This window comes from Anabrus simplex, chromosome 3, assembly GCF_040414725.1.
Source record: "Anabrus simplex isolate iqAnaSimp1 chromosome 3, ASM4041472v1, whole genome shotgun sequence".
Taxonomy (NCBI): Eukaryota; Metazoa; Arthropoda; class Insecta; order Orthoptera; family Tettigoniidae; genus Anabrus; species Anabrus simplex.
The window spans coordinates 130,589,074-130,605,722 of record NC_090267.1 but is presented as its reverse complement, the minus strand read 5'-3'; the positions used below and the strand labels follow the sequence as shown (position 1 = coordinate 130,605,722).

The 16,649-nt window shown below is 39.4% G+C and overlaps 1 protein-coding gene across 1 annotated transcript in view; it reads right to left on the bottom strand.

Annotated features, from left to right (window-relative positions):
* Positions 1-16,649, bottom strand: part of LOC136867100 (RIB43A-like with coiled-coils protein 2) — a 39,882-nt gene that overhangs the window by 13,760 nt on the left and 9,473 nt on the right. The window contains exons 3-5 of the mRNA XM_068227022.1: positions 14,526-14,689; positions 10,225-10,465; positions 4,232-4,459 (exon numbers count right to left, since the gene is read on the bottom strand). Coding sequence (XP_068083123.1) covers positions 4,232-4,459; positions 10,225-10,465; positions 14,526-14,689 — 633 coding nt within the window. The remainder of the gene's footprint in view (positions 1-4,231; positions 4,460-10,224; positions 10,466-14,525; positions 14,690-16,649) is intronic.

Sequence of the window (16,649 nt, the reverse complement as noted above, 5' to 3'; positions counted from 1 at the left end):
ATCGTATTTGTTTAATTATGTCGGCAGAGTTTAAAGGTGAGCATTTCGAGAAGCCAGTCAACTGGAGCAAACCAGGTGTTTCATGTTACTGCCAAGCGAACTTGGGGACGAGAGGCCTCAGCTGTGATAACGGGACAGGCGTGGAATTGAGACTGTACTGTATTCTCAGCCGGGAGAACGTTAAAATGCTGGATTTAGTTGAAATTCATAGCTGGTAAAAATCTGAGTATTGTGAAATACTGTAAAATTTGTTTAATTGGGGAAGTAATGAACATTTGAAATCACGAACTTTGAGTATAAGGAACAAACCAAATTCAGGGTTGTCCAAAATATAGAGCGATGGTTGTGATGATCGGTTTGTCTGTGAGGGGTGTGCAAAATTCATAAATGGTATGACGAGAGATGACATCGTAATTATATGGCGAGTTGTTTGGTTTGTACGTAGATTATTAGGATATCCAAGTGTTAATAACGGTTAGGACTAGATTAGATTTTAAAAGTGTGAGATCAGGAGACAAGATATATGACTGGACATGAATTATGTAACAATTCTTTTCCAGCCAGATAAACATCACAAGATTGAATTTACATCACAGCTGCGTAGGAATCTGTGAAGAAACCAGAGTCCGCGGAGATAAAATTTGTTGTTCGTTAACATTTCGTCAAATCATTTAAATTTATTAAATTATTAATCTCAGTGAAACCGCATTTTGAAATAACTTTAATCAAGCGAATAACTTGGAGATGCATTCTGGAAATTTTAGTTTGTTTTTCTGGGGGAATGTTTAAATATAAAGTAACGATTAAGGGGACATATCCAAAGGAAATGGATTTTTCTGCCACAAAGTTTGTGAGCATTGCTATTGTTGTAATTATTGAACTTTGACTGATTGAGCAGTGAATGTGCTGGGGATAGTAAAGTGGAAACTTTGGTCATCAACCGATGTAACTTAATTGTGTTTAGCCTTCAGCCTAGAAACTTGGATGGTCAGGGGGTCATCAACCTCAGTGACTTAGATTAGGGCCATATGCCACTGTAGCATCATTTTCCTTGCAGTCATCATCCACAATGACTTTAAAGTAACTTAGAAGTTTAGATGTCGGTCTATGACATAGACGCAGGTCACATCGATTCAATTAAGAGTCCATGCCGTAGAACCACTGTGTGGCACACACCAATTGGACTGCCCTAATTATACCCAGAGTCCAGAGTTCGTGTTACGAGGGCTGGACCATAACGAATCACTATGATGGTACATGTGGTCTCACGTGGAAGCCGAATTTAAGGATTTCCAGACTTTCCTTTCTTAAATAATTAATAATTGAGACAATGGTTTCTAGTAAGAATGCCCATCAGGCAGTTACGTTAAAGTCTCACACCAGTGTTCTGACCTTTATGTAAAAATGATTGTGGTGTCCAGTGGACCCAATTGACTTCTATGATACCGTTGACATATCAGATTTACCGGGCGAGTTGGCCATGCGCGTAGAGGCGCGCGGCTGTGAGCTTGCATCCGGGAGATAGTAGGTTCAAATCCCACTATCGGCAGCCTTGAAAATGGTTTTCCGTGGTTTCCCATTTTCACACCAGGCAAATGCTGGGGCTGTACCTTAATTAAGGCCACGGCCGCTTCCTTCCAACTCCTAGGCCTTTCCTATCCCATCGTCGGCATAAGACCTATCTGTGTCGGCGCGACGTAAAGCCCCTAGCAAAAAAAAAAAAAAAAAAAAAAAAAAACCATATCAGATTGCTTCAGAATTTTCCTGAATAAATAGGAATCTTTTAAACAGATCTTTCATTCCAGTAGATAGATTAGAATTACTGAACCCTACCTTTACCTCAGCAAGTGACGAAGAACCCGATACGACCCAAGAGACAGATCTCATGAACTTTGCTGATAGGTAAGAAAGGTACGTATCCCTCAATATGGACCAAAGGGTTCAATATGTTTAGTGAATTTCCAATACAGCCTTCCAAAGAATAGTATTTAACAACACACGGCAATCAGTTGCTCATGCTGTAACTTCAGAGTGCACATGAGCGCCATGTGTTGAGCACTGTAGGTAACTTCAAAACAGTTAACTGGTGAAAAACGCATGATGAAGTGCTGCTTGAAAGCGACCCTGCCACATTAAGGCAAGTACTTTATGATTTCCACATAAAAACTCGATAAAATTTGTGTTGCTTCAGAGCAACACTGCCAATTAAAGGGTTAAGATCCACTTTGACACTTCATATAGGCTATTATTTTGGTGGGCTCACCATATCCAAAGGCATTTTATACCCAACTGTCCAGAGGACAGACACTGTATGCTGGATTTCCTTCTCTGAGGAACTAGTACCCATCTAAAAGAGCCCCTCTACCCAAAGCCATTGGCTTGTGTTCAGAGCTGGGTCTTCTACTGTTGCCCAACATTCAGCATTGAATCCCTGACTGTACGTTCTACTCCATCCCATAGGACGTAACCCAGCCAGACATGGCCTTTAATGTTAATGCCAGATAACATAACAGTATACAAATACCAGTATATACCCATTAGACCTGTTTCTTGATATGGGGTCGGGGATGAGATGAAATGAATTTATATACAGTAGCATGTTTTTACAGCCTGACGCCCTTCCTGACACCAACCTCAGTGGAGGAGCTAACAAAACCTACAACCTGTTTTCCAGTCAGTGACCGGGTCAGGGATGGAATGAATGAAGCCCCCATCTTGCGGTGAGGATAGGAATTGTGCCGGCTGCCAAAGCATGTCATACTTCTCTGGGGCAATGATTAATGACTGACAGATGAAATGAAATGATAGTGGAGAGTCTCTTGCTGGAATGAAAGATGACAGGGAAAACCGGAGTACCCAGAGAAAAACCTGTCCTGCTTCCGCTTTGTCCAGCACAAATCTCACATGGAGTGACGGGATTTGAACCACGGAACCCAGCGGTGACAAGCCAATGCGCTGCCGCCTGAGCCTCGGAGGCTTACAGTGAAGGAGCTATTGAAGATGAAATGAATGATGGTGAATGAAATTGGGTAGGGAGGTGAAAGGAAACAGCTGTGTCCTGTGAATAGAAAGGAGGAGGAGGCGGCCTGAGTTACTGTGTGCAAGCATTTTAATTTGACACTATTTAGGTTCCCTGTGTGTCAAATTTGACATTTCATTTAACTCTATTAAATGGTAGCGAAAGTGGGACCTTACTGGATGACGTATTGATGAGTTTTCATGAATTTCTTTTCAGGTAAACACCAAATATATATCAACTAAAGTTTTCATTCTCCACCCTGATGGGGTGGGGTGGTGCCACCTAGAAGAGAACGCCTTCTCTCTGGCCAGGAGATGAAGACGTTGAGTGGGAGTGAGGGATATGTAGGATGGGTAAGGAATGATTTGAAGAGTAGTGGGAGGTGGTATGGGGCTTAAATTAACCAAGGAAATAGTTTTATTATAAATATCGGGACAACGGACTCAATAGATTATTAATACAATACTATTTTGATGTAAAACATATAACATTTGAGTACAGTCTGTAATGGACTGGCATAGTAGTTGGACGTGTACACAGTTTTTTAATTTTTTTATTAAACGTAAGTATAAATTATAATGATTTGATGGAATGTTGCTATAATATTCGTAAAACAACAGATGGATGATTAATGAGTTGAACATGCATAAAGTAGTTGCATTGTACTTGAAATTAATATAAGAAGGGGGGATGCTGACGCGGCCGCACGCACAAGATGATAATCATTATAATGGGAGGTGAAATAGATTGCTTATTTGTTGCTGTTGTTGCTAAGGGTGATAAGGGAACAGGGAGGAAATCCAGGGTGAGGGTCCCGTCACAGGCCCCAGTCGGCCACCACCCTGGAAGGGGGGGGGGGGGGGGGGAATGATAGAGGTGAAGAGGGGACAGGAATTGAGCAAGGAAGGGTGGATAGCAAAGGTAAAAGACAGGTGCCTGGCACAAGTAAATGGAAGTGAGCATCGTGGGGTTCTGCACCACTTTACACTTGCAAGGTGTGATGTGACTTGGGAGACACTGAGTTTACATAGCCTTAGGATTAATAAGCATGCAAGTATCCACACCAACTTCAAGGTCTTAGTATCACTACAAAGAGGATCTGTCATGCCAAGAATGTGATATGAGGGAGAAGTTTGATTTTGAGTAGTAGGAGAATGGAGACAATCTGATATTTCTCTCCAAAGTAGGTATAGAAGTAGAGAAGACTTTTACCTTGCGTTCTGCAATCTGCTTAAGCTGCACTTTGCGAACCTCCTGTAGCTCATCTTGTGTCATGCCCTTGTACAAGTAGCCAATAACTCGTTTGGAACCAAGGTTACTCAAGGCGACATCCCGATTCTCACACAAGAAATCTCCAGTTACAAAGTTGTAAATTTCTGCTTGATTATCTTCAAGTTCTCTGACAGCCTCCAGTCTTCGTTCATGAGCTTGCTCTTCAGCCTGTAAAAAGAAGAGAATATAGGATTGTGGTTTCATGATTACTTTTTAAAAGGAATATAATATTCATTGGATGAGGACCCATGGCTTAACGTACATATGTCTTTACATGATATAATAATTTTGAGTGGCTATTGCTAGAGTTACCCTACTCTGTAATCTGAAAATGCTGACTAATTCCTTTCACTGTGCACCAACTTTGTTATTTATAACACTTTGTAACTTCTTAACAATTCTCTGTTACTACACAAATAGTCAAATATATGTTAACATGTAAAATGCCTCAAATTAAATTTCACTAAAGCTGGTCCTTTTGCAGAACTGAAAGTATGTCTATTACTTTCCTTGGTCCACTGAACTTGAATTAGAGAAGAACCATCTCCATAATCTCTGCATACTGTTCTTCATTTTTGCAAAGTTTAATATAGTCACATAATTTTTCATAGCTTGACTCTTTTTTCTCACCATATGAAGTGACAAAATTTTGGAAATAGGAGATTTGATTATCAACTCCTCCAGTCTATAGCCAACACCTGCTCCCTTCATTTACATGAAGTTACAAACACTTTACACAGAAAAAAATCCTTTACAAATACTGCCCTTCATTAGTACAAATAAAAAATACATACCTTAATAACCAAATAAAAATTGCAGACTAATTAGATTATTTTCAAAATAGTATGTGGACAGTTACTTTTATGATAAAAAATCCCTAGTTATTGCTGGTCTGGTGTAGCCCTTATAAGCAAGGCCCTCCGACAAAGGTGGGCAACATCAGTCGTGTATGGGAAACTGCATATAACTGTGGTGGAGGGTAATATCATGTGTGGTGTATGAGTTTCAGGGATGTTGGGAGCAGTATAAATACCCAGTCCCTGAGCCAGGGGAATTAACCATTCAAGATTAAAATCCCCACCCAAGCTGGGAATCAACCCCAGCCCCTCTAAACCAAAGGCCACTACAATGACTATTCAATCTCAGAGCTGGATGGTTTATATGATTAAATGAAAGGTTTGGCAAGCCCATGGATAGAAAACTCCTGACACAGCAATATTCAGTGAAATCATTCAATCTACACTAAGAACAACAAGGAATACTGTAAATATAAATGTATACTGTACATACAATGATCATAATGAAATTAATGAGCAGTAATTAAAAAAAACAAAAAAAAAACAGAATCCATATAACCAAGTGCACTATCACAATCTACAGACTTTATACGACATGTTGATGTACTGTGATATCATTAGCTTTGATCATGTGAACACAGGTAGCTGTTACCAAATAGCTGACCAATGTTTCATTTCAGTAATGTGCTGTCAATGAATTCCTTGTTAAAGAGGAAATTTCTGCTTCTGAAACTCACCACAGATTTTAGCATGTATGTGGAGATATGCACATAAACACTACGTGTTAAGAGATTAGTGAAACATTTCAAGATGGAAACACAAGCGTCTAAGGTCAACCTTGTAGCCATCGCCTGCAAACTGCCTCCAAAGAACACAACATGGAACGAGTTGAAAATGTCATTACGAAGAGAGATGTGTCACTGAGCATATATTAGGAGCAAAACTTGTAGCAGGATACAGTGTAGTGCAGGAAAATATTGCAAGCTCAGGCTATCGAGAAGTTTGTTAACCAAGAGGTCTCACATTTATTGATGGAAGACCAAGTTCAGAGAAAGCTATGGCTCAAGACCTTCTTCAGAGATGTCAAAATGAAGGAGATTATTATATTGTGACAGGTGACAAAAGCTGGTTCCAGGAAACGAAATGGCCAGCATGGAATGGCATCATCAGAATTTGCCAATTTATGAGTACTTATTTTCTGAGCTGCAGAGGGGTTGCACCCTGGCTGAACTTCTTGAACTTGGGAAAACCATGAAGGCTCACTGTTATGTCCATTTATCAATATGACATTGCATACCCTTACTCTGCTCAATACATCAAAGAGGAAATTGGGAAGATCATGCCAACAGCTCCAACGTGACACCCTCTGACTATCGTCTTTACATTTTAGTTAGTCCAACACAATGAGATGATGAAGGACATACAGAAAGCATTGCATCAGTGTCTGTGAGCTGCTGGAATGTAGTGGTTCATAAAGGTATTTTTGAACTTGCAGAATGGTGGGAAAAATTATGCAAAGAAATAGGAGATGAGGTATATTAAAAAGTGAAGAAGTGGTTTTTCAATAATAACAAATCCTGGTTCATGAAAAAATGTACCGGGTGAGTTGGCCGTGCGTGTAGAGGCGTTTCCCATTTTCACACCAGGCAAATGCTGGGGCTGTACCTTAATTAAGGCCACGGCCGCTACCTTCCCATTCCTAGGCCTTTCCTATCCCATCGTTGCCATAAGACCTATCTGTGTCGGTGCGACGTAAAGCCCCTAGCAAAAAATGAAAAACTGTTGCTAATTAGTTTTTATAAATAATATGTTTAACGTCTTTAACTACTGAATATTGCCAGAATTTTGTCCTGAAAAGAATACTCTGGCATGCCAGTAAATCTACCCACATAGATATGACTGCTGGGAGTCAGACATGCAACCTTAAGTGTAAAAGATCTCAACCAACCATGGCATATAGGAAAAAAATATTATATTTTTAAGAACAAAACAAACAAACAAACAAACAAACAAACCAACCCCATGGCACTACAGCCGTTGAAGGGCCTTGGCCTGCCAAGCGACTGCTGCTCAGCCTGAAGGCCTGCAGATTACGAGGTGTCATGTGGTCAGCATGACGAATCCTCTCGGACATTATTCTTGGCTTTCTAGACCGGGGCCACTATATCACCATCAGATAGCTCCTCAATTCTAATCACGTAGGTTGAATGGACCTCGAGCCAGCCCTCAGATCCAGGTAAAAATCCCTGACCTGGCCGTGAATCGAACCCGGGACCTCCGGGTAACAGGCAGGCATTCTACCCCTACATCACGGGGACGGCTTATATTTTTTAGGATTAGACCCAAAAAAAATTTTTCAACCTATTAGCAGAGGAATACTCAAAAGAACATCATATTTCACTGAATCCTACTTACATTTTAGCACACAAATTAGCTAGGAAAGTCAGTTAAAAGACACTGATGATAGCTCATAACTGGAACTCCTATTTTTTTCTTTTTTGAGTATATATATTTGTAACTAGTTACAGTCAAGGAGGAAACAAAGAGCCAGCATGTGAAGTATGAGGCACATCTGTGTCTTAAATGTATAATATGTTTCAATGATATTAATTGGGACAGCTGAAATCTGCAAATGATAAAAGAACTGAAACACGAGCAATAATTTTTTTTTTCTATTTGCTTTTCGTCGCACCAACACAGATAGGTCTTATGGCAACAATGGGACAGGAAAGGCCTAGGAATGGGAAGGAAATGGCCGTGGCCTTAACTAACGGACAGTCCCAGCATTTGCTTGTTGTGAAAATGGGAAACCACAGAAAACCATCTTCAGGACTGCCAACAGTGGGGTTCGAACCCACTATCTCCCGGATGCGAGCTCAAAGCTGCACACCCCTAACCGCACGGCCAACTCGCCCAGTGAGTAATAATTTTAGTGTGACTTTTTATGTGAATATGTTGCTCATTAGAAGATTAAAATAATTCGCACCAATAAGCAATGTTTGGTTTATAAATTTTCCAATAATTTCACCTTTTCCTTTTGTAACTCAAGGAATTTGGAACAAAAATTTTAGACAAATCTATTTATTTAAAAAAGGATAAAATAAGTAGTTAAAATTACCATAATTTATCACTTTCAACTCACATTAATTGTAGAGTTGCCTAATTCTGACAATGGATGAACCCAGTGGTGGTGGTGGTGGTGGTGGTGGTGGTGGTGGTTGTTTTAATAGGAAGTACAAGTAGGTAACCTTCCTCTATTAACACTAATCAGAGGGATACAATGGAAGGGCCACAAAAGGCGTGAAAATTAAAGACTACCTAGAACTCGTAACCTAATACCATTGCTGTAGGAAAAGAACAAGAGTTCACCAAGAGAGGTCGAATAGAATAGATGAAAGTGAGGAGCCTGACACAAGTAGTAGAAGCAATGCCAGGACTCAGATAAGGGCCCTTTGGTTGCCAACCACGCTCCCAAGTTAAGAGCCCCTGAGGCCCCTTTGAGTCACCTATTACGACAGGCAGGGGATACTGTGGGTGTTATTCTACCACCCCCACCGACAAGAGGATGAACCCAGTTGGTCCTTAAACATAACATGGTTTATGTGATCCAGTTATGGATTAAGTACATCATAAGAGGTGATAAATTATCTACAGAGGCAAGGAAGAGTTTCAAGAGAATGAGGTAGTAGTCAAACTCCTTATTACAACTTAAACATTTTTGAGGCACCTCGTTATCCATATACAGTATTTATACAGAGCAGGAATTTTTATAAAAGTTCATAATCTCAAATTAAAGTTCTCATTCTGAATATTCACTGTGTGTCTTTAAAAGAAGGCATCTGTGTGACTATGTATTTTTATATTTCCTTCTGCTGCAACACTATGCAGTCAGCATCCACTTCAGCAATGCTCTGTGCATTGGCCCAATGGATGCTTCAGGGAATCTCTCTCCATACTCTGACATTTTTTTCTGCACTGGTAGCAGTTCCCAGTAGGTCTAATATTGCTATAAGTACCAACAAAAGTCAAGAACAGACTTACAATAGAGTTGGAATTTCCTTGCATGAGCCAGTATTTAGTCATGAAGAGCTATATGTAGTCATGTCTCTCATAAGAACTAGCATAATGTTAAAAAGTAGGTTACCAGAAGGGAAAGAACTACTAGAAACGTGTTTTACAAAGAAGGACTGTAAAATTTCTCTCTGATGAGGGTATTAAAATTTTGCCCTGCAGTTCTGTAACCTTCTGGAACCCAATAACACAGAGTTGTCAGTTGTCATTTTTAAACACTCTTAAATGCCACTGTCAGCCTGCTGGTATTTATTAATGGATGTAGTATTCTTAAATTTGTCTCTTGTCAAAGGCCAGAGAAAAATGTAGTTTCCACCACAGTCTCAGCCTCATTTATGGCTGTGACAGTATGGAAACTACTGAGATATTGGAGTTTATTTAATATGTAACCTTGGAAATCTTTTGAGCTTTTTGTAAAATGTATACCGGTATACTTTCAACTATAATAAAGATATATTGAAGAAGGTAAAAGTTATAAATAATACGAAAATTCCACTAATGCATTTAAAATATGAAAAAAATTAAACTAGAGTGAACCGGATAACATTTTAGAAAAAATCTACACCAGGGCCTCTCAGGGTGCATGCACCAGTGCATTGTGCGGTGCACGACGCAAAATACGACTTTGCTTGGTTGACCAGAGTGCAGACCTCCACTCCTCGATTTGGAGCAATAGCGCTGTCTCTCTCTTTCTCCATGCCTGACTCGCTCGCTCCGCCTGTCTCCCTCTTCCTCACTTGCTCCGTAGCGCTCCAAATCCAAGCTTAGCCGAGTCGCCCTGAGACAACACACTGGTCCAAGCCGAGTGGGATCGATGCACTGTGCACAGGACCTCTGCGCCTCCGTTTGCATGCATGAGATTTTGGGTGTTTGAGAGGCCCTGACCTACACCCATGATCAATTGTGATGCCAGACAATGCAAATGCTCCTGGGTTAACAGTTTCCTAGGTATATTTCCTTCAGAATTAGCTGTTTGAACTACTTAGTAAAAGCTTTACAATTTATTTCATGCAAGCAGAAAGCATACAATTTGCCTGCATATCCTCTCAATTGTAGAAAACATACCAGGACTTTATTGAACTGTTGATGAGCCTCTTTAAGCCTACGTCTGCACTCTTGCTCCATTCTGTCAAGTTCACAAGCTCGCTTGTCCATTGCCAGTACAGCCTCATCATAAGCAATCTGTGCAGCCTTCCTCTCTTCATCTGCAGCTCGTCGTTCAGCAATCTGCTGCTCCAGCCATGCACGGTTCTGTTCAATTTGATACTTTGCTCGCTCTTTGCCAGCCAAGTCTTCACCTTCAAACCTGTAAAGCAACAAAAGACCTAAATATGGAATGAGTGAACATAATTATTAGAATCAAACCTCATATGGTATAAACTCATGATTTAGCTTATATTTATTTACAATCACTTTATGACCTCATATTTAACTACTACAATAACATACCCTTTAATTTAGAATGAAAGAAAAACCTTATTCTTTTTTATCTGAAATAAATAAATTAATTAATTAATTAATTAATTAATTAATCAATCTGCATTTAGAGCTGCCACCAAAGTGAGAATTTACCTATCAATGTAGATATAAACATTTTCATAAATACACCAAGCAAGTGGTTGTGCAGTTTGGATCATGTAGCTATCGGGAGCCCTGAAGATGATTTTCCGTGGTTTTCCATTTTCACACCAGGCAAATGCTGGGGTTATACCTTAATTAAGACCACGGTCACCTCCTTCCCACTCCTAGCCCCCTCCTGTCCTCGCCATAAAACCTATCTTCTGTGTCAGTATAACATAAAAACAAATCGTAAAATATATATATTTTTTTTTTTTTAATAAACAGGCATTCCAGGTCCTACTATTTTAATAAAGGAAAGGATATGGCACTGCAGTTCATAGTTGAGAATATATTGTTGTTCTAGTGCGTATTTCCATTATAAAGATTTAGAGCATTAATTGTATAAAGTCATCTTAGATATTGCAAACCACTGAATGACAGGGTCTAGTACACAGGCACCCAAACTATGACCTGAAGAGAAGTTATTTACTATCATGCATTTTGGAGTTTAGTTTATAGCAGTTATAATAAAAGGTGTTTTTGAGACTCAAAAGCGAGCAAGACTATACAAATATTATTCTCTCAAAGTTATGAACAGATAGTCATCATCATAATCATCATCATCATCATCATCATCATCATCATCATCATTTTCCCCTTTTCCAGCTGACACCGGGTGGGAGCAAATATGATTCCTCTCCACTTTGTTCTATCGTTCTAACATTCTTCTTCCAATGTTCCAATCTATGTTTCGTCTTTTAATGCTACTCTTCACCAAATCCATCCCCCACATTCTTGGTCTTCCTCGTCCTCTCTTCCCTGTCATCCGTCCTTACTTCATTCATCCGTTTGACACATCCAAACCATTTCAATCTGTTTTGCTCCAGTTTGTCCTTTAATTTTTGTACTCCCAATTCTTTTCTTACTCTGTCTCTCCTTGTTTTTTGCACCATACTTCTCAGGAATTAAATTTCAGCTGCTTGTACTCTGTTCTCATCCCTCTGAGTCATTGTCCAAGTTTCTGCTGCATATGTCATTATAGGAACCTAGTAAGCTTTATACATAACTTCTTTAGCCTTCATTGGTATATCCTTGTTCCATACTAGTCCTCTCACCTGTTGATAGAAAGCACTCCCCAGTTGTATTCTTCTGTTAATTTCCAAATCTATTCATCCATCTTCAGATAGTACGCTTCCCAGGTAACAGAAGTGTTTTACTACTTCCAATTTCTTATCTCCCACTTTGACAATTCCTTTTCCTTCTTTCTTGCCTCTACTCATCACCACTGTTTTACTCTTCTCCACATTTATCTTCAATCCCCATTTTTTCAATATTTGTATTTGAGGAATAATAGGCAGCTTTTTTACATCCTTAAAACAGAGGGATAAAAAAAAAGGTGGATCATTATTAATGTTACAAGTCTACCTCAGCCAGTAATCAAGAACATCACTGCAGCTCATTCATCCCTTTTATATCAATAGCACCTACCTTTGAAAAACTGGCTTATACACCATATAAATTAATTTAAAAGCTTACCTAAAACCTCTTTTGTAATTTTGATATTCCACAAAAAATTACATTTTATAAAAATTTGTTAAACTGTATATGTGGCCCACAACCAATTGCTCAAGTTAATTCCTGAACCTGAATGCAAAAGAGGGCTTATGCGTACTGTATTTCTGGCAGCATATACAGATGGCTACACAGGGTAGCAATCTTAAGCCAACAAATTAGTTAACCAGGGGTTGTTGGATAGTGATATTCAACAGAAATTGTTCTTAATATTCTATGAAATCCCTTAATGATATGGCCATATAGGGCGAAGGGGTAATTTAATATGTAATCTTGATTAGAACTACAATAAAGGGACAATGAATGATTATGAATGCTGTTTCTATTTATGTTTACTTTTCACATAAATAATTCACAAAAATAGTTTTCTTTTCATAAAATTATAAACTGATGCCAAAAAAAAAAATCATGCCTCTAGTAATAACATACATGAAATTTAGAAGAACTTGATGATCCCACTCTCGCATGAAAAGATAGCAAGATCAGCAATAGCCTTGTATGAGATGGAGTGTTTCCAGCAGACTGTGGTTCTGTCTTAGGCCAGAGAGATCTACGTACTCAAGTAAGCAAGTGGAGCACGGTGAAATCAGCATAATGGAAACACACTGGGGAGTCTTTTCTCCTTAGGAGGTAAAGTGTGTAGATCTTCCATGAGCTATCCTCAAATTGCACAAAACTACAACCTTACTTTGTGAAGGCTGGAAAGAAGACCACCACACCACAGTTACTTCCTAATTGTCCTCAGGTAGTTGAAAATTCAGATAGCTAACCACTCATAGTTCCCAATTCCAGCAATTGATAACTGAATATCTGAGATTGATAAAACTCTGTTCATAATAGTGACGAATCACATTTTCAACTAAGTGAAACTGTAAATAAGCAAAACTGGAGGTAAAGATGAGAATCCCTGCAAACTTCATCAGAGACCACTTCATGGCCACAAAGTGACAGTGTGGTGTGTTGTATCAACTACCAAAATAATCAGACTTCATTTCTTTGAGAGTGAAGATATAATAACTGTTATTAGTAATTCTGAAGCTAACAGCATACCCATGTTGACACACCAGATCTCGTGAGATCTATGAAGTTAGCAATTAACTCTGGGCATGGTCAGCACATGGATGGGTAGCCAGAAGCAGCTAGCTAGAGGAGGAATAGAAAGGAACTGGCCACCCTCTCATAAGTAAACTCTGGCTCAGAAGGCCTGATCAGTGTCCGTTGCCCTAGCTGAGACAATGACTAGGTTGCCTACATCCAGGTTCGGATAATGCACTTATTCTGATTGCTCAGAGTAACTCATAACACTGAAACATTTCTTGTACCAAATATGTATGTTACTGAAGATCATGAAAAGCTGGTTTTAGAAAGATAGTGCCAATGCAGACACTGCAAGAATCAGCACAACAGTTTTGTAGACCATGTTTCCTGGACAAAGCTACAAAGATGAGCAATGGTCACCAGATCTCACAGTCCCTGACTTTTCCCTGCAGGGCTATTTCAAAGAAAAGTTCTATGGCCAAGACCTGTAAAACTAACAAGATGAAGCTTCCATGGTCTGCTGAAATACTACCACAATCAGAAGTAGTATAGATACTTATTTCTGCTAGTGAACAGTCATTGTATTATGCTACAAAGGAGGCTGCAGTAGAGTTCCAGCAGAGTACTAGCCAGCATCTCGGAGTGATGTGACATTCCAACTGACAAGCCCACTGCCACACCGCGCAAAACACTGAACAATGATGTTCTCAATCAGTGTATTCATAATATGAATCCTTATTGGAAACATAATTTTTGAACATTACAGTTATTATTTATGAGTCGATTTTAGCTGCCTGAGAAGACTGATTACCTTGGATCGAGTAGATGCACATCAGTTGTCTTGAAAAAGACTATTGTAATGTAATCATAACATCAACAAGTTGTACACAGTGTACATAGAAAAATGTAACACTATCTAAAGGAATGCATTAGGGAAGAAAACAATATGATACAGCAAGATACCTTAGAACAACTAATAACCAAATTTTTTGCTGCATGCAACAGTCCATTCAAGTGTTTTCAGAATGTGAAAGATGTTTCTAAAATTACAGGAGCTGTAGTGTGTGATTCTGAAATGAATATACAAATGTTTACATTCCAGATATATCACTATTTCTACCAGACCCTGTAAAATAAGGTTAACAAAGTAACTTCAGTATGAATATCACAGGAATTCATAATGGAGGAATACTAACTTTTGAGCTGAAGATATCCCGCATCTTGGATCATCATCATGTACCCGACATGGAATAGCTTTCTTTAGAGCATCTGGGTCATAGAGATCAAACTCTCGGCGAGTTTCTGGTTTCTGATAGGTAGCTCGAAATCTGTTGATTTCTTCATTTATTTTTCTTCTTTCCTAGAACAGGAGGAATAAGTTTTGCTTTGTCAGTGTGTAAACTCAAGTTATCCCCACATCTATACTCTCTACAATGTCCCAATGGGGCTTTTAATTTCGGGATGTGGAGTAGCATCCAATGGGTTCCTAGTTGAAGGCTGTCATTGCTTCCCGTTTCTTGTGCCACCAGACAATTTGCAACCCTATGGTGTTAATCCATGATAAAAGCTCCATTAATCGACACTAGAGATATAAGGCAGAAAACTAAAGCATGGCATAGAGAAACATCTTCAAAGTTTTGCTGTTGATTCTTATTAAATGACCAGTCCCTATTACATGTAAGGGAAACAGGGTGATCTAGGAAGCAGTGATAAGGGTACAGGGATCTGGAAGTCAAATAGGGATGACATAAAAATGTTAGTGTTGAACTGTAGAAGTTTTGTAATGAAAGGAATAGAATTAAGTAATTTAATAGATATGTACTTACCAGATATCGTAATAGAGATATGTACTTACCAGATATCGTAATAGAGATATGTACTTACCAGATATCGTAATAGGAGTTGAATCATGGCTGAAAAATTATATAATGGATGCAGAAATTTTCTCATGGAACTGGAATGTGTATCGTAGAGACAGGATAGGAATGGTAGGAAGGAGAGTATTCATTCTGGTGAAAGAAGAATTTGTAAACTATGATAAAGATGACAAACATTAAATTCTAGGTGTAAGGCTCATCTCTATAGAAAATAGGCAACTTGATGTCTTTGGAGTGTACAGACCAGGAAAGGGTAGCACTGATGCTGATTCTGAATTATTTTATATGACAATCAGCTATGTGGGAAATGGTATGGAAAGGGATGTGATTGTAGTGCATGATCTCAATTTACCAAATATCAATTGGGAAGGTAATGTGAGTGACAGGAAGCATGACTAACAAACGGCAAATAAGTTTATATGGGAAGGAGAGCTGATTCAAAAAATGATGGAACAAACTAGAGGGAAGAATATTCTGAATGTGGTACTGGTAAAACCAGATGAGCTCTATAGAGAAACTGAAGTAATAGATGGTATTAGTAATCAAAAGCTGTTTTTGTTGTAGTTAAAAATAAATGTGATAGAAAAGTAGGACTATTAGGCAGTACAATATTACATGAGGGAGTTCTAAAAAAGTGACCACACAGCGCTCCTACGATTTTATAGGGCACATATTTTATTCAGGTTAGACTATGGCAGTGCAGCATATGGATCAGCAAGGCAAAGTGTCCTTGCGAAACTGAATAGCATCCACCACAGCGGAGTTAGGTTGGCAACATGAGCTTTTCGTACAAGCCCCATTGCTAGCCTGATCACTGATTCTGAGGCGCCAGCAAACTCCTCTGTCCTATGCTGCAAATTTGCAACAGATGCCACTTCACCCAAGCTATCCTTGCTTATTCCACAATGGAAACCGTTGGCTGTACGCTGCTTATCCTCGAGCAACGTGGCTTGTTGCAGTACGCTTGAATAGCAGTCACAGATTGTTTGATGTACTTCCGGTTTCCTGTCTTGGCAGACAACCAAGTGGGGTACTTTCGTGGATAATACAATGACCTGAAATAATTCTGGATCTGCACATTGGCCCGAAGGAAAACTCGGACCCCTCGATTTATCGGAGGCTCTTCCTATCCGTTGTTGGCCAGTATCCAGTTCAGTTCAGTCATGTTTCTTTTTGTTCTCCCAGAAACCTGTAGTGAGTACACAGCAGAGCTCTATGCTATCTGTGAAGCTCTGTGGTACGCACTGTCCGATGAGCGCTGATATTTTCTGGTGTGTACTGACTCCTTGACCTCGCTACAATCTACAGATACCTGTTTCCCTCGGCAAACTCTGGTGCAGCGGATCCAGTACCTGCTGGCCGAGTGTTCGTATGCCGGCACCAGAATCACGATTATGTGGCTCCCAAGCCACATGGGTGTAGAGGGAAATGAGTTAGATGGTA